Source organism: Prunus avium, chromosome 6 (assembly GCF_965620075.1).
Source record: "Prunus avium chromosome 6, drPruAviu1.hap1.1, whole genome shotgun sequence".
Taxonomy (NCBI): Eukaryota; Viridiplantae; Streptophyta; class Magnoliopsida; order Rosales; family Rosaceae; genus Prunus; species Prunus avium.
In genome coordinates this window covers 33,484,781-33,502,522 of record NC_142289.1, presented here as the reverse complement: position 1 = coordinate 33,502,522, position 17,742 = coordinate 33,484,781, and the positions used below count along the sequence as shown (strand labels likewise).

The 17,742-nt window shown below is 36.9% G+C and overlaps 4 protein-coding genes across 4 annotated transcripts; 1 reads left to right on the top strand and 3 right to left on the bottom strand.

The window, feature by feature from the left end:
- Positions 1-158: 158 nt before the first annotated feature.
- Positions 159-4,021, bottom strand: LOC110762070 (uncharacterized). Its single transcript, XM_088253933.1, has 2 exons — positions 2,292-4,021; positions 159-2,198 (listed from the first exon to the last, which is right to left on the bottom strand). Exon 2 carries the CDS (start codon positions 730-732, stop codon positions 331-333), a length of 402 nt encoding a protein of 133 aa, XP_088110059.1. The 5' UTR covers positions 733-2,198; positions 2,292-4,021; the 3' UTR covers positions 159-330.
- A 140-nt stretch (positions 4,022-4,161) lies between these two features.
- LOC110762065 (putative histone H2B.1) lies at positions 4,162-4,848 on the bottom strand. The gene has a single exon (XM_021964660.2). The coding sequence runs from the start codon at positions 4,755-4,757 to the stop codon at positions 4,311-4,313; it is 447 nt and encodes a 148-aa protein (XP_021820352.1). The 5' UTR covers positions 4,758-4,848; the 3' UTR covers positions 4,162-4,310.
- A 1,841-nt stretch (positions 4,849-6,689) lies between these two features.
- Positions 6,690-10,062, top strand: LOC110762061 (Pentatricopeptide repeat (PPR) superfamily protein). Its single transcript, XM_021964656.2, has one exon. The coding sequence runs from the start codon at positions 7,032-7,034 to the stop codon at positions 9,744-9,746; it is 2,715 nt and encodes a 904-aa protein (XP_021820348.1). The 5' UTR covers positions 6,690-7,031; the 3' UTR covers positions 9,747-10,062.
- Positions 10,063-10,912: 850 nt separating this feature from the next.
- Positions 10,913-13,665, bottom strand: LOC110762067 (actin-depolymerizing factor 2). Its single transcript, XM_021964662.2, has 3 exons — positions 13,503-13,665; positions 11,258-11,523; positions 10,913-11,188 (listed from the first exon to the last, which is right to left on the bottom strand). Exons 1-3 carry the CDS (start codon positions 13,503-13,505, stop codon positions 11,038-11,040), a joined length of 420 nt encoding a protein of 139 aa, XP_021820354.1. The 5' UTR covers positions 13,506-13,665; the 3' UTR covers positions 10,913-11,037.
- Between the last annotated feature and the right edge of the window lie 4,077 nt (positions 13,666-17,742).

Sequence of the window (17,742 nt, the reverse complement as noted above, 5' to 3'; positions counted from 1 at the left end):
AAAATATGCATTTAGAAACTGGATGTTTCCATTGTTTGCATAATATTGCATGACATGGTCTTTCAACCTTACCAAAAACTGCGGATTAATTAGCTAGTGAGAGCTACCAGTGGCCAAATCTTAGGAAGCTACTAGAAACATTCAAACATTCAACACAGCCAAAACAAATCAAAATAAAGAAGGGATGCCTAATATTCTACTAAAATTCGCCACAAACTCAACAAGTTAACTATGGATATAATCTGAAATGTAATCCAAGCAAATAACCCACTTAAAGTAAAAACATTGAGCTATTGAAGCATCTAAAAAAGAATTACATGAAACTTTATATTAGTTTCTAGAGAACAACATCAAGCCATCATCAACCTCTCTGCGTCTCTCTGTCCCCTCCCACAAGGCCAAGGACCGCACCACAAAAGCCGAACCCGCCACAATCAAAGCTGCAAACACCGTAGGCACAAAGAAATCCAAGTTGGACCTCCGAACCATGTTAGCCGGGAAGCACATTGCCTCTCTTGGATAATCCAAGGGTATTCTAACAAACCCCTCTCCAGCACAAGACTTGGAGAAGGGCGAGGAGGGAGATATGGCTGTGACGAACGCAATCTCAGGAGAGAAAGAAGCCACGGCCACTGTCACCGTCAGAAAAAGCGTCCAGGTGGCCGCATAGAGAAACACCGGCCACCTGGACGTGAGGGCTCGGAAGAGTGAGTGGAAGAACGGGAGAGACATGTCACAAAGTTGTGGAGGTTTGTGGAGGAAGGTGGGTCTAGGGTGTCAACAACATTTATGGGACGAAAGAGAAGGGGGTGGAAGCACGTTGAGTGTTGCTGATCATTTTCAATTTTTCATGGTTTTTTATCGTTATTACAAAATTGTCCCTTGGTTGTTGGTTCAGTTGCATCGTTCGCGCCTTAGAGGCTCTCACGATTTTCTTCTGTAATAATTAATTAAACTTTCATCCACCACAAAAAAAAAGTCAATTAATGAATATTCAAATTTATTAGATGAACCAGTCCAAGTTCCACTCTCAAGTCTAGGATGGAGAAACTCAGGTAGTGTAAGAGGTTGAAGATGAATTCTGAAAACCAAATCATGGAATGTGGCTGTAGTTGGCAAGCCAATGGATCTTCAAAGGTAATTATTTGTAGAGAGAAGTTCATCTCTTTGAGACCAAGAAATAGTGGAAAACCAAAAGCATGTAAAGCTAAGCTGAGGCACGCAAATTGGTCTCTTAGCAAGAAATATTGGAAAACAATCGACCACTATTTTCGGTTGTTGGTTACAAACCAAGATTCCAAATAAGCTTTGTTATAGCCTACGAACAATTACAGACCACTTTCAACTTGCCAAGCCTATAACTGCTGCATCAGGGAGGTGATCCCCGGGAACTTCTGGGACCGTGCATATATCATTTCGCTGCTCAGGATGTGATGCCATTACCATCAAACCCATGTTGCAGCAATGGAAGTGAACTCAGATGCAGCCAGGAAGATGGCCTTGCAGTTGTCATGTGAACTGTAAATTGGTCATCTGTGGAATGTCCAAGCTCACCATTCTTGGCCAGTAGCAACTTGCATGATCACATGTAACAAGTGACCAGAATGGCCGTCTGTACCCTCCTGCAAACTGTCCACAGTTATTAAGTAGATCCCCTTCTCTAGTCTCCAGACCATTTTATTTTTCTCAGTTTGAGAAAATCTGACTCAAATGAATATAAGAGGTGAAGAATGAGGAAGCATTCAATATGGCCACCTTAGCTTCACACTCCACTGTTGTGCATGTTAAACACCTCAACCTTGACTCAATGGGAATATTTCATTTAAAACTTTATAAACCAGTAGAAAAGGACATGTTTATCCTTTCTGATATCAGACAAGATTACCATGAACAAATTTCAGACTTTGAATCCCAAGTTTTCCACCAAGTTTGAATGAGAGAGAAAGAGAGAGGTTTGTACAAAACTTATGATTACACGTGACGGGAAGGATGAATTTACCTTAACAAGGAAAACTCCACGAGTAGTCCTTGTACTCATCATGGCCTTAATATGATCGTTACCCTGAAAAAATATTTGTATTCCTTCATCACAGTCATTACCAAACACCATCCACGAGCAAATCAGAGGTTCAGCCATCCATTTTAGCACATTCGCAAGTTTTGACCAGCATATTTGTAGATTCAACAATTAACAAATCCTGCATGATTCCAACTTGTTTACTCCAATAAGCATTGCAGTGCCAAAATCCAAGTTAAGTCAGCAAGCCTAAATCTCCCATCTTGAAATTTACCTTCACTTTGCACATATAAAGCTGGGGAGCTTTTTGTTTTTCGTTACTGGGACCAATGTGCGCCATTTGTTGTAATGGCCTTAATAATAAAGGTGCCAATCCTTCTGAAGATGAGCAGGTTTACCCAAGTCAAATGATCCGAAGAGAATTCCCTAACAAGGTGCCAATCCCCCTGTTATAAGGTCACTCAGATTTATTTAGTCAATGGGCAAAGGGTTAAAAATTACAAAATAAGAAGCAAAAACCAATAGCAATGAGAAGGTCAGATAAAGAGGTCCAATATATGTAGATTACCATGCATGATCATAATGAATCCCCTTACATTGAAGACTAATAAAAGCAACTAAATGATTCTTTGACAGAAAATGGTAATAGCTAAGTAGGTTGAAGGGACTTCACCCTGCAATTTCAGTAGTTCTAGTATTTGAGGACCAACCAGACTGAGCAGTAGGGCTTCCAGTGAAAGAGTTCGAAGTCATTACAGACCAGATTATAAATCTTGAGAACAAGTCTAACTGTTTTGGCGTTGAATGCCAACAAAAAATATCACAAAGAAACTTTCAAGAACAGAGACAACTTGAAGGTCCAAGACATGTACCAGGCAGAAAGTTAGTTCTACTGTCCCTGGTTTTTTTCTTTTTGGCAATGGGTGGCATCCTTCCCCCTCTCATTTACTGCCCCTCCTCCATACTCAAATGGAATGCATACCACAAAATAAACAGACCATTAGGCTATTTTCTACAACTATAACATACATAACTAAGTTGGAAACTTAACAATACAACAGTCTGTGACAGGATGAAATACTTTACCAAATTGCTCAGTCAACAGCTTGAAATATGGGAATTTGAGTTAGAGAACAGTAAGATGTGAGGTAACCTTCTAGTTTTCCCACCATCAGCTTGTAGGTCCATTGACACAATCCTCTTCATCCAACAATGTGCCCAAATATTAAAGAGAAGGGATAATTTAGTCTATTACTCTGAGGCTTCAGCCAAAGAACGTAACAGAGGCAAATGAAAAAACACCATACAAAAAACCAAATGACAGTAGTGAATACACAGGAGATGACCATTTCTGCCATCGTTCCAGTAATCAGGGCCAGAATAACAACAATGGCATGCTTATACTGAAGGTCTTGATGCTATTAGGTAGCATAAACTAATAATACACTACCAAACAACGCTGCTTCTCAAAATTAGTCATGAGGTGATGCAGCATTGAAAGAGAGACCCTATAAGAGTTTCCCAACTCTTAGCTAAATCCTACAAGTTAATATGTGAACAGACAAGGATAAAAGTACTTTTGGAACAATGTTGATGAACCAAACTCTCCACATTCAGCTATAAGAGCATTGTCAGGAAAAATATGAACATGAAAGCGATATTTGCACAACACTTTCCACAGGCAGGCTCAGCAACCAACAAAACATGTCAATGCACTCCCTGCAAAAGGACATACTCTTCTGGTAAATTACACTCACAAATAAAAGAAGTGAATCATGTTACTCCATGAAGGGAATCGCTTTGGATCTCAGTATCCCATTGCAAAAATTGAAGTGTTTTTGCAGTAATGTCATTGCAAAAATATGCACACTAGCATGCGTTGGACATATAAAACCATTAACTACAGGCTACAGCAACCCATATCGAGCAAACAAAAGACCCAGACTTCAAACAATCAAAAGGACCAAACCCCAACATCAGAATCATAGAAAACAAAAACAGGTATGAATTTGGGTAAAATTCGTAGTGAATAAAAATATTACAGTCCCATATCACACATATAAACATTCACATCAGAGTACAGCACAATTTAATGTCGCATTTTCATATTACGAATACTCGTAAATTTAAATAAAGATAGGCAATTGGGAAAAACGAACTTCCATTAGAAATTTAGACTACGACAGAACAATCAGTACTTACTTACATGAAAAGCATCAAAACCCACAAACCCTAACCCTAATTTCTTCACACCCCCATCCCTAAACCCAAAACACATAAACAATCCAACTCTTCAAGAGCTAGTAAACTTGGTAACAGCCTTGGTCCCCTCAGAAACAGCGTGCTTGGCGAGCTCACCAGGAAGCACAAGTCTCACAGCTGTCTGGATCTCCCGAGAAGTAATCGTGGGCTTCTTGTTGTACCTTGCAAGCCTGGAAGATTCCTGAGCGAGCTTCTCGAAGATATCATTGATGAAGCTGTTCATGATGCCCATGGCCTTGCTGGAGATCCCGATATCAGGGTGGACCTGCTTCAGCACCTTGAAGATGTAGATCTTGTAGGTCTCTACGCTCTTCTTCGATCTCTTCTTCTTCTTATCTCCAGCGGCAGCTCCGGCTTCCTTTGGGAGCTTCTTGCCGGCCTTGGGCTTCTTCTCAGCTGGGGCTTTCTCAGCCACCGTCGACTTCTTCTCCTCAGCTGGCTTTTTCTCGGCGGGCTTCTTCTCAGCTTTGGGCGCCATCGGAAATTTTCTCTTTTTCTCGGGGGAAAGAAATGTAAACTTTGACAAGAGGAAATTGAGAGGACTTGCGAATTGTGAGATGAGGAGGAAGGGGTTAGGGCCTGATATTTATATTAGGTCGTTTCTTCGTCTTTTTGTAGGAAAGGTGCGGATCGGTGACGTGGTGAGTAATGGCCGTTGGATTTTGTGGAGTAAAATTGGAGATCGACGGCTTCAATTGATGCGTAAAGTTCTGGTTTGCTTGTTTATTGGGGTGTGTACGTGGTGTGTTTTGCTTGGTTTAAATGAGGAGGTGCGGATTGATGAGCTGGAGGGAAATGTTCGTATTGTTCGCCTGGGAAAATCGTTTTATGTGATAAATTTTTCATACATATATATTTCAATTACCACTATGTACGTCCACAACAAATGACCCAAGAACAATAATAATAAGTTACAAACAAAAAAAGAAATCCAAATTACAAGACGTGTTTTTACAAATCGTATATAGTTTACTAAGGGAAACAAATCAGGGGATGAACTACCTATAAGGCTACACTAAGCAGCTTTTTAAACCTATTATAGCTCATGTTGTTTTTGAAGAAAAACAAAATTAAACCTATATAGCTCATCAACTTGCCATTTTCACTTCTGGTTGGGGCCCTTGTTTTGTGGTCTTCTTGGCGATTTCCCCATTATGTTAATCTTTATGTTGCATTTAATCTGTATTTGTTTTATGCTAAATTTATTGAAAATTAGTTCATAAGGCGATGATTTAGCGTGGTTTATATGATTAATGTATACTTTTTATTTCTAGTGAAAATATAGAAATTATAAGTTAAAAAATATCATTAGATTTTCATGCATGGTCATATAGAATGACTTTTTTCATGCAGGGTCATTTGGTGAATAGGGTTATGTAGTTAGATAAGATTTATAATCGTAATAATATGTTTGGTTGCCTAAAGACAATTATATATATATAATCCTACTAGGCCAAATGTGGTAGGATTCAATATATTGGGATTGGATTGGATTATATATAATCCTACTAAGTCCTATAATGGCACATTTCAATTAATTCAACCCCTTAATGGTAGATATTATATTGGCTTTTACATGTGCTTGAAATGATTGAGGTTGTTAAGTTAATGATTTTCGCTTCAAAAGATTATAAGTAAGAAATATTTTATACATTTTTTTTCTTTCAAATTTCAGGTATACAATTGATGTGTTTAACTTCACATGAATATTAGATTTGAAAATGTGTATAAGTTTTGGAAAAAGGAAAGACAAAAAAATGTGTGTATTGTAATTGTGCTAAATTACCAAAATACCTAAGAGAATGAAAAGAATAATTGACTTAAGACTAAAACACAAAGCCACCCAAACCAGGCCGCCCAATAGTAATTTGGTTTCATTTGGCTTCTCTCTCATTTTTGCTCCACCAAAACTAAATCGCATTGCTTAACAATTGACTAGCTCGTTACATTCAATAAGTAATTGTCATGTTATAAATGAGTTGGTATTACAATGTTATATTCAATAAGTAATTTTCATGTTATGTGCTAAATGAGTTGGTATTACAAAAGCTAGGCAATAAGAAAGAGTATATATCGAGCTAAGCTAATTGCTAATTTATAATTAAAAAGATTATACTTTCTTTTTGATAAGTTAAAAATAGTTACTAAATAAGTTAAGAAATAAACCAAGTTTTTTCTTTTTTTATTATTTTGAGTTTGTTATCATAGTTGGGATGTCTATGCCAGAGTTTCTTCGATCATGCGCAATCGTTAGTGAAGGCATACCAGATTATCTTACTTTTGACATTAGACCACTTTGTTATTGTAATGGTCTTTTCTGACTATGTACTCTTTTTAGTTGAATTATGAATGCAATCCAAGAATTTTTATAATAATAATAAAAAATGAATTAACCAATTATTGTTTTTGATAAAAATAAGAATCCAATATCTTCCTCGGCAAAAATTTAATCCTTTCTTCTCTCTCTCCGTCCATAATCAGCAGCATCCATAATCCAACAAGTACATACACAATCCACAGCCACCTTCACTCTCGACATCGATAAAAACCGACCAATTTCCCAATCTCCCAATCCCCAACAAAATCCAAACCAATCCAATGAATTTTGTTGATTCTAAGAACAACCCAACTAATCAAACAAAAGCTACTGAGAGCCCAATTGACTGACGACTGTGTATGAGTTGAGTACATCTTCAACCTCAGATGGCTCAAATCTAAAACCAAAAGTAAACACGTTCATTTCAAACCCAAAATGAAGATCACTCGCCCTCATCGTCCTCTCACAAACTCTCTCATTCACTCAAAACCCAGAAATCTCTGCTCCTCTTCCAAACCCACCTCCCAAGATAATGACGAAAATGACGACTCCCACTTCGTTTCGAGCCTAACCGACGTCGTTCGAGGAAAGCAGAGCTGGAAAGTCGCCTTCAACGACCCCTTCATTTCAATCGCATTGAAGCCCCATCACGTTGAGAAGGTTCTAATCCAGAATGTAAGGGATCCCAGGTTAGCCTTGCGGTTTTTCAATTTTTTGGGCTTGCACAAAAGCTTCAATCACTCTACGGCGTCGTTTTGCATTTTGATTCATGCCCTGGTTCAGTCCAATCTCTTTTGGCCTGCCTCCTCGCTTTTACAGACCCTCTTGCTACGTGGGTTGAACCCAAATGAGGTTTTTCAGTCTTTGTTGAACTGTTATAGGAAACTTAACTGCTCGTCGAGTTTGGGTTTTGATTTGTTGGTTCAAAATTATGTGCAAAATAAGAGAGTGTTGGATGGTGTTGTGGTTGTGAGGCTCATGAGGGAGTGTGAAATTTTGGCTGAGGTTAGAACCTTGAATGCCCTCTTAAATGGGTTGGTGAGATTTAGGCATTTCAATATGGTTCTGCAGCTTTTTGATGAGTTTGTCAATGTAGGTCTTCGGCCCGATGCTTATATGTACACGGCTGTGGTTAGGAGCTTGTGTGAATTGAAAGATGTACACAAGGCTAAGGAAGTGATTCAGTACGCGGAATCGAATAAGTGTGAGTTGAGTGTTGTTACATATAATGTGCTGATTCATGGACTATGCAAGTGCCAGAGGGCTTGGGAGGCTGTAGAGATCAAGAATTTATTGGGGCAAAAGGGATTGAAAGCAGACATGGTGACGTATTGTACATTGGTGCTTGGGTTGTGCAAAGTGCAAGAATTTGAGGTTGGCGTGGAGCTAATGAACGAAATGATTGAGCTGGGGTTTGTTCCGAGTGAAGCGGCCCTTTCGGGTCTCATGGAGGGACTGAGGAGGAAGGGGAAGATTGAAGATGCTTTTGATTTAGTGAATCGAATGGGAGAAGTTGGGGTGGTGCCTAATTTGTTTGCTTATAATTCATTGATCAATTCTTTGTGTAAGGATGGGAAACTGGAGGAAGCAGAATTACTCTTTCATAACATGGGCAAGAAGGGTATGTTTCCCAATGATGTAACATATTCTATTTTGATTGATTCCTTCTGCCGAAGGGGAATGTTGGATGTTGCACTTTGTTATTTTGGTAAAATGACCAATGCTGGGATTAGAGTAACTGTGTATCCCTACAATTCTTTGATAAGTGGGCAATGCAAGTTTGGAAAATTGAGTGCGGCAGAATCTCTCTTCAGTGAGATGATGAATAAAGGAGTGGCTCCAACCGTTGTAACCTATACATCATTGATAAGTGGATACTGCAAAGAAGGAGAAATGCACAAGGCATTTAGGCTGTATCATGAAATGATGGCAAAAGGCATCACACCAAACACTTATACCTTCACTGTAATCATTTCAGGTCTTTGTCGTGCAAATATGATGGGTGAAGCAACTAAGTTCTTTGATGAAATGGTGGAAAGGGGCATTTTGCCAAATGAGGTCACTTATAATCTTATGATTGATGGGCACTGCCGAGAAGGAAACACGGTTAGAGCCTTTGAATTGTTTGATGAAATGGTCAAAAAGGAGCTTGTACACGACACATATACATATAGACCTCTAATAAGTGGTCTTTGTTCAACAGGTAGAGTGTCTGAAGCCAAAACGTTTGTAGATGACCTTCACAAAGAGAATTATAAGTTAAATGAGATGTGCTATAGTGCCCTACTACATGGTTATTGCAAGGAAGGAAGATTGCATGATGCATTAGGTGCTTGTCGTGAGATGATTGAAAGAGGAGTAGTCATGGATCTTGTGTGTTATGCGGTACTTATTTGTGGAGCTTTAAAGCAACAGGATACTGGAAGATTATTTGGTCTCTTTAACGAGATGCATAATCAGGGACTGAGGCCTGATAATGTAATATATACAAGTATGATTGATGTATATGGGAAAAGAGGAAAACTTGACAAGGCATTTGGAGTTTGGGATATAATGGTTGGTGAAGGATGCTTACCTAACGTTGTGACGTACACTGCCCTGGTATATGGGTTATGTAAGGCAGGTTATATGGATAAAGCAGAGCTTCTTTGTAAGGATATGCTCGTCAGTGATACCCTTCCCAATCATGTTACATATGGTTGTTTCTTAGATCACCTTAGCAAAGAAGGAAGCATGGAAAAAGCTATACAGCTGCATAATGCCATGCTTGCAGGGTTGTCGGCAAACACTGTCACATACAATATACTTATAAGAGGTTTTTGCAAAATGGGTAAGTTTCAAGAAGCTTCAGACCTCCTTGTTGAGATGACAGCCAATGGTATCTACCCAGATTGTATCACCTATTCAGCATTTATCTTTGAGCATTGTAGGAGCGGCAATTTGCTAGAAGCTATTAAGTTGTGGGATGTTATGCTAGATAGGGGTCTGAAGCCTGATATTCTAGCGTATAACTTTTTGATATATGGTTGTTGTGTCACTGGAGAACTAGCCAAGGCTTTTGAGTTGCGTGATGACATGATGAAAAGAGGGTTGAAGCCAGATCGAGTTACATATAACACACTTATCCATGGAACTTGCCTGACAAGTTGAGTTCTGTCCATCAGCTGCTAGAAATGCTGGAAGAGTCTTCCGTGTGTCCCATATGGAACCAGGCATGCGTTCTGTTACCTTCAGATACTGACATATTTTTAGCTTAGGTGTACTTCTGACATTGACAAGATCACCTGGAATTCTTTTATGTACATTATTCCAACCCTGTATGTTAAGGTAGAAGATGCAAGAGAGAGACAACGTAATGTATCAACAAGCGGATGAGCAACATAGAGCTGAGAGAAACTTTGAATTGATTGTTTGTCAGCAACATGAAATAAACCCATAAAACTTGGGTCTTCCCTTTGGGATGTAAGTTATTGTTGTCATTCTTTATACAGAAAGAAACCTCTTAACAAGTTTTGTTGCTTAGGCAGTCGAGAAAAGGTGAATCAAGTCTAACTCAGTTGCACTTATTTTTCCACATGCCTTGTGAGTTTATGATCTTTTATTTTGTTGTACAAAGATGAGAAGCTAGCTCAGAAACAAAACAATTGCACTGAACGGATCTGGCCTTTCCCAAACTAAAGGTATCAGCAGCCACCTGAGAGTTTATAATCTGATGGACAATATAAATGTATTCAGTGTTTTTCTTTTCTGTTTGGGTATAAACAGGGAGAGTGGTGAGTGTTCTTCTTTAGCGACGTTATTTTTTCCAGCACTTTGGGCCGTGACTTTCATCTTAGAGGTTAGACTCAAACTGGTGTTTTTTAGGTATTGAGTTTGAAACTTGATAGTCACAAGTAGAAGCCACAAAATTCTAAATGGTGCATTTGCCATTGGCACCAATTATGGTTACAAAATAATGCATTGCAAGGCAACTAAACAACGCTTTGTTTGGGCTTTGCAGGGCATGTTCCATTAATCCTGTCGCTATGAATGACAGAGACCGAATTGGCGCTACAGGCACACAAAAGAATGAGCAAGAACCAGTTTCAGAACCAATTATAACGGCATACAGCTGTTTTCTGCATGGTTAAAAATAGTAAACACTTTTCTGCGGTTGAAAAAACAAACCCAGTGTTTCTACCTTCAGGAGATGATATAACTTAGCATCTAGGTCTAACTATTTGGAGAAACTCAGACACTCATTGCATGTGTTCTGCCATCTTCCTATATAAACTGAGATCACAGAATTTGTTCTAGACGAAGGCAAGACTGTAAGGTAAAACTTGAACAACAAACCAAGTATTATAATTCAGTCAGGTTCACAGCACCACAAACTATTAACATTTCACTTAAAAGTAAAACAGAGGTTGAGAAAATTCGCCATAAATAAACGCCAGACTTCTTAGCTGGCACGACTTTTGATAACATCAAGACCAATCTCAGTCGGATCAGTAGCCTGCAGCTCTACTTGTATACCATCCAGTTCTCTCTTGAACCTGTCCTTGGAGCTTGCATAAATCATCTTGCTTCTCACCCTTGATGTATCAGGAGACCTATGAACGGTAACAAACATAAGCAAAAATTACGAGAAAAAAAGAGGTTTTTTTAGCTTATAATATTACCATGCAATGAAGAAAATCCTGCTCTTCTGACAATTCTCCTCAGTCACAAAGTCAAAATCATAGACAGCATATCTGCATTCATCAGCAGGAAGGCTTGCGGTAAAGTTTTCATAGCTTTCAGCTGGCTCGCCAAGTTTCTCCACAATCACCTGCTTTTGCTCCTCCTCAATCTTGAATACTATGAAGCGGTACGTTCTTTTAGCCTTCAATTCCAGAAACTTCAGCTTGCAGTCATCATCCACAGCAAATCCCGACGCTGCATTAGCCTGATCAGAGAACAAAACACAAAATAGATGTTATTCTCGTGCATCCACCCAAAGAATACCATGCAACTAGGGAAGCCAACTTCTTTCCCAAAACCAAGACACTTTCATTTCTAAACACTAAACATATATTAATTCTCCAAGTCATCCAAAACAGAATCATAGAAATTGCCAAGAAAACAATTAATAATATCTTACAATGTTAAACCAAAGTTATCAAGTCATGACACCAGATATTACAATGTCAAGGTGTCATTCTCCGAAATTTATATCCCACAAAGTTTTCTATTCACAACAGGAAAACAGCTAGCATGCAGTGATCATTATAAAATCACTGATGCAGATCCTAAAAATACTATTCCAGAGATTTGATTCCTTTTGGGTTTGGTCTGCCCATTAGGCATACTGGACTTGAAAATAATTTTAAAGTCTGTAGCCTCCTTCCTCTCTTTCTCTCCCTCAACTGTTTCTCTCGAGTGGAAACTAATGATACAGGGCTCATCTTGAAGCCCTTGACTCTGAGCCTGCATGATGCAGGATGGCCTAGAGCTCAGACATCTAAACTACACAGGAATATACAAGAAATGTGAAACTGAGACCTAAGCACGACCCAAGTTTCATCACGAGCAATGAACCAAAAAGGAATAAGGTTACTTGAGGCAGGTTTCCTCTTTGGTTTAAGCTTCAACCCAGGATTACAGACTCTCCATGACGCACCCAAGTTTTACACTGTCCTGCACCAGGGTGTACAGATATAATAAGCTCAGCTCAGCTATCCCAATCCCAATTTCTAGACCAGGGCAAGTAAGCGCACTTGTGCTATGCTAGCAATATTACGATCAACCACAATTCAGAATTGTAACATGCATAAAGGATCAAATTGGTTTACTCAAACAAAAGTGTCGATGAGTGCTGCCAGATAAGCAACTTAGAATTTAGTTCCGATCAGCTAGTTGACATAATTGCAATAGTGAGCAATTGAATCCCAACTCCAGGTCAAATAAAGAATACAGAAAGTGAGTAATCAGAACTAAAGTATGTGTCTTGACATTCAGATAAGCTAACTCTTAGACCATCCACAATGGGCTCCCTAAACCACCTCCTTAGACAAATTTTAGGGAGGAATTGGAAAAATACAACTCTAAAATAGGGAGACCTCTAGGAGCTCCTAAATCTAAGGAGAGAGAAAGGACTCCTAGTGGCTCCCTATAATTTAATGTTGCTTTGTTTTATGCATATTTTAAACTTTTAATTAATGCAAACTATTTTTTTATATTATTTTGTATAGAGATGGACCAATTATATTGAATTAAAAAATAATTACAGTATTTATAACTCTCTAAACTAGGGAGTATGATTGGAATTCAAATTTTATAGAGAGCTCCTAAAATAGCTTTAGTGTGTTTTTAGCTAAATTTTAACTAAAAAATAGAGAGCATGATTGTAGATGCTCTAATCAGTTATAAATGTCAGTCAAACAATGTATCTAAGAACCGACATCAAAATACCAATGCAACTATGCATATACTTTACAATCAACATGACAACATTGAACTCAAACACACGTGCGCCACCAACATCAACACTTTCAGAACCGACATCAAAATACCAAATATAAAAGAAACCCAAAATCCCACCAAAAATGAACGGAAAACATATACCCACAAATCAAAAACAAAAGATTAGTACAGCACTTCGGTTGGTCATGAATCTCATAAATAAACAAAAATTAATTTTTTAAAGCAAATATCATCATCTACTGGCAAACTAAATTATATAAAAATTAAAACAAAACCCAAATTCAGATCCATAACAATTCAATTTTCAGAAGTGCATATCAAACCCATCACAGATCAGAGGCAAGAGATCAGAGATCATAACCCAAATTACTTTAACCAGCCAAAAAGATAAGAGAAACGAGAAAAAAATTAAGACCAATGTGTAGGGAAAGGGAAATGGGAGAGACCAAGAGAGAAACTTACCATGGCGGTTGCAGAAAATCTAGGCCAAAACGAAAAATGAGCTGAAAATCTGTGACCCTCAGAGACAATGAAGGACTCCCTGCTCCCTCTCTACGTTGCTGTGTGCTTTGAGCTTTTGCTATGGAGACGGTGGCTGTGGCTTCTTCACCCACCTCCACTCCTCTAAATATCATCATGGAGGTCATGTCATGCGTGACAACGGGGAGAAGAGAAAGTAGGTCTGTCCAACCATGGCGCGACGCGTGGAGGATATTTTGAAAAGACAATTATGTCCTGGGTGTTACGTTGCGGGTCGCGACTTGCCACCCATCCGGGAGTCGGTAATCGAGCCAATGACCCACCCGTGATATTTAAATTGGAAAATCCAGCCCCATTTGTTCTTGCCGGACCCAAAAAGAAGTTTATTGAATAATACTTTACCTTTTTTGGGGGTGATTATTGGAACCAGCAAAGAAATTATTCTAAATTGATAATAATCTTTTCTTTTAAAAGTAACGCTAAAATTATTCTTCTAAATAATGCACACGCACATGCTCATACAAATAGGTGTCTCCTCTCCATGGCCATCCAAACAAGGGCGGAACCAGGAATTTTTCAACAGGTGGCTAGCTCAAGTTATTAGCTTAAAATTTTATGATTATTTTTTTTGGTACTTACAATTTCTATAGTCTTTCTAGAAATAAAAGTAGACATTAAATCATATAAACCACGCTAGTTTATAGCTCCATAAACTAATTTTCAATAAATTTTAACATAAACCAAATAGGGTTTAACACTATAGTGGATTGAACATCTAAGACTTTTTACCTAGATTGACCTTAGTTTCTTCATGCATTCATATCATACATGAAAAAAAAAATTATGTAAAAATATTGACTAAGTATGAAAAATGGGTTTTCGAAATAATCATTTTCTCAAGATAATTTTTGGCGGCTTTTTTTCCTCACACATCAAATAAGAAAACTTGATTTTATGGGATTTTAGTATGAAGTATATATTGACTTAATGAGCCATCATTTTTAGCATAAATCGTATTTTGCACTAAAACTGATTTTTCATATTTTGATTTGGTGGGAATTTTATTTTCTAGTATTTTTACATTGTAAACTTAAGTAAATGGAGTAATATAAAAATAAATAAAAGTAAAATGACAAAGACATTTACTTAAATGTTGAAGATGGAAATAAGGTAATCTGTACACCGCCACTGACTAGGCTAATATTGAAAATAAGTTAAATATATAAGTTATATATTTTTTTTTATTAAAAAACCACACTGGGCTACAGCCCACTGTAGCCCTTAGTGTGGTTCCGCCCTTGCATCCAAAGTAATGCAAATGTTAGAACATGATCAACGACAAGTTTTTAGAGTGGCAATTTTTGACACAACATTAACTATCTTACTTCGATTATGCCACGATAAGCATATTCAATTCTATTTTATGAAGGATATAATTTTTATTTTATTTATTGCTATAGTATTGGGGAGGAGCATTTGAAATTTTAGATCTCTTTTAATATTAGGAAGAAAAATACTAGTAAACTAGGAGTTAATTGATTTTATTTTATTTTATTTTCTAATAATATGTATGGAATGAGTAAATATTTATAATTTACATAATTTTTATGGTATACATAACGTATAAGCAAGGACGGATCTAGGCATGGGCTAGAGTGGGCTCTAGCCTAGTGCTAAATTTGGAGGTGAAAATAATTTAATATTAATTTTATAAGTTAAACCCAAGTTAATTAAAAATAGTCCACCCCTCTTTGTTGAATTTAGCCTATCACAACCGTAAGATTTCATCTCTAGAGGCACCCACACACATCAAAAATCATGTTTTTCTATTACCCACCCATGTAAGCTATAACTTTGTATTTGAACTTGAGAGCTTAGAAGTAGTAGGTCTCCTCCTCTTTAAAATTGTATCAACCTATATCCAATGGGTTCTTTAATATTAGTAAGTTTCTCACTTACTTTTTGTTTAATTTCCAATTTCAATTGTTATTGTTAGTCTTTTATGATTTAGAGTTTGGGTGTTAAATTTTGGGAATTTTTTTCTTATTTGCTATGATTTTATTGATGACTTGTCATTTTTCTAATTTAATCTATTCATTACTTGATCTCTGCTTTTATATAGTCTAGTTGTCTCTTGGTTTTGTTGAATTCTTGTAGCTTGTGATTGTGCAATTGTAGATCTAGATGACTGCACTCCCTACGTCTATGTGTACTCCCATAAAATTTAAAAATTGTTAATTGAAGAATAGTTGCTACCACTCATTTTTTTTACATATAAAAAAAACCTATAGCCTATAGCCAATTAACCATGTAAACCCCTCATCAAAAAAACCATGTAAACCTAAAGAAAAAAAAGGTAATATAATGGATCTCCCATTAAAAAATACTAGTCCACCCCTATAAAATTTCCTGGGTCCGCCCTTGCGTATAAGTAAGTTGATTGGTTTGGGAATAAAGTAAATTTAATATTACCTTTTCGCTCACTTGACATGTGGATTAATCCGAACACAATATAATTATAAATTAGTAGGGTTTTGACGGATTACTTTTCAATGTGAAAACAAATGACATGACATGAACACAATCACAAACCATAATTTGCACCCATCTACATCAACATTTTAAAAATGGGCCTCGAATATATTCATGAACAAAAAAAAAATTCAAATTATTTGGGATTTCTTAGAGGTTTTTTTCCCTTGTTTGTTTGTGCTTTAAGGTTTCGTTTGGTTCATGAGAAATGAGATTTGGGAATGGGAAATAAATTGATTTCCCATGTTTGGTAAGTCCAGGCATGGGAAAGTTTGGGAAAATGAGCCAATATTAAATAAACATTTTTCATAATCATTTTGTCCCCATTAATAATTTAGAATTACAATATATCATTAAATACATTCTTTTTTTATTTGATTTAATATGGGTATAATTGAAAATTTATACAAACTTTGTTTTCCATTCCTACTCAAAACAAACATGGGAAATGAAATAAAGTGATATTTCCCGGTTACTTTCCCAGCATTACTACACATGGGAAAGGAATCTTTCATTTCCCATCCCTTGGGAAATGACACGAGAAATGATTTCCCCTCAAATTCGTTTCGTGAACCAAACGGGACCTAAGTTCAAAGCGCTTTTTGTTGAGCTTGTGCAAATGATTCAAACAATGATATTTTCTGTGTAAACCGATCAATCGAAATGCTTAGAGAAGGAGGTTGGCGAAGATGTTGTCAAGCTAATCGACACTATAACTCTACCCATGTAGCCATAAGTCTTATAAATTATAAATAGGACTTTTAGGAGCCTTATTTGTGATCGTTTGTGAACCCTAATTACATGTGAGTGTGAAGTAAACACTTGTGTGCTTGTAATTGTTTATCATTCTTCTTATGACATGTTCATTTATCATGAATGAGTATTGGATTAATTCCAATTCATGTTTGTCTCGTGTTTACTAACACATGAGTATTAGAACGATTCTAATTCTTGACTTTCCTTACATTTACTAACACATGAAGAATAAACAATTATGCGAGTTCCATGTTAATTTATTTAAAATCAAATACACTCAAAGTAAAAAATATGATCAACTAAGGGGGAGTAGTTGATATATTTCAAACTCTTTGATTTCTCTAAGTTCCCAAATTCATGACTTCCCTCAATCCTGATAAATTATGACTCATATTGAATAAACTTTGTCAATTATTGTGTCGTGTGTGTGATTGGTTTTGTTTTGTTTTTATTGATCTCGTTTATATTACTTTTATAGGATATCAAATGCTCAATTTCCTAACATTTTGTCCATATAAAAATTATTCGGTTTTTGGGTGACATGGTATGTTTGAAAATTGGTGGGTTGGAAACTTTGTTGGCATTAGATAATACTTATTTTCTTTATCTTAAATTATTTTAAATGGAACTTTGTTTTGTTTTGTTTTGTTTTTTTCATGTTAAATAATAGGGAAGTTGAAGCGGTTGCCTCATTGGACTCATTTTAGGGCTAATGCTCATTTTGAATTCTAATCCAAACCTTGTTAAAATTTAAACTATAATTGTCACATGTTTCAAGGAAAATTTAAACTTAAGGCGATCGCCTCATTGGACTCACCTAAAATTCTAGCAGTTTAAGTTGTGTTTCAAGGTAAGAGATGATAAATAACAACTTGTAAATTTGGTCTTGTGCCATGCAAAACATACCCTAAAAGGATTAACTATTTATAGGAAT

Coding starts and splice junctions, on each gene's coding strand:
- LOC110762070 (XM_088253933.1), bottom strand. CDS start 732: ATGTCTCTCCCGTTCTTCCACTCACTCTTCCGAGCCCTCACGTCCAGG.
- LOC110762065 (XM_021964660.2), bottom strand. CDS start 4,757: ATGGCGCCCAAAGCTGAGAAGAAGCCCGCCGAGAAAAAGCCAGCTGAG.
- LOC110762061 (XM_021964656.2), top strand. CDS start 7,032: ATGAAGATCACTCGCCCTCATCGTCCTCTCACAAACTCTCTCATTCAC.
- LOC110762067 (XM_021964662.2), bottom strand. Junction 11,189..11,257: donor AGGATTTTCTTCATTGCATG/GTAATATTATAA, acceptor TACCGTTCATAG/GTCTCCTGATACATCAAGGG.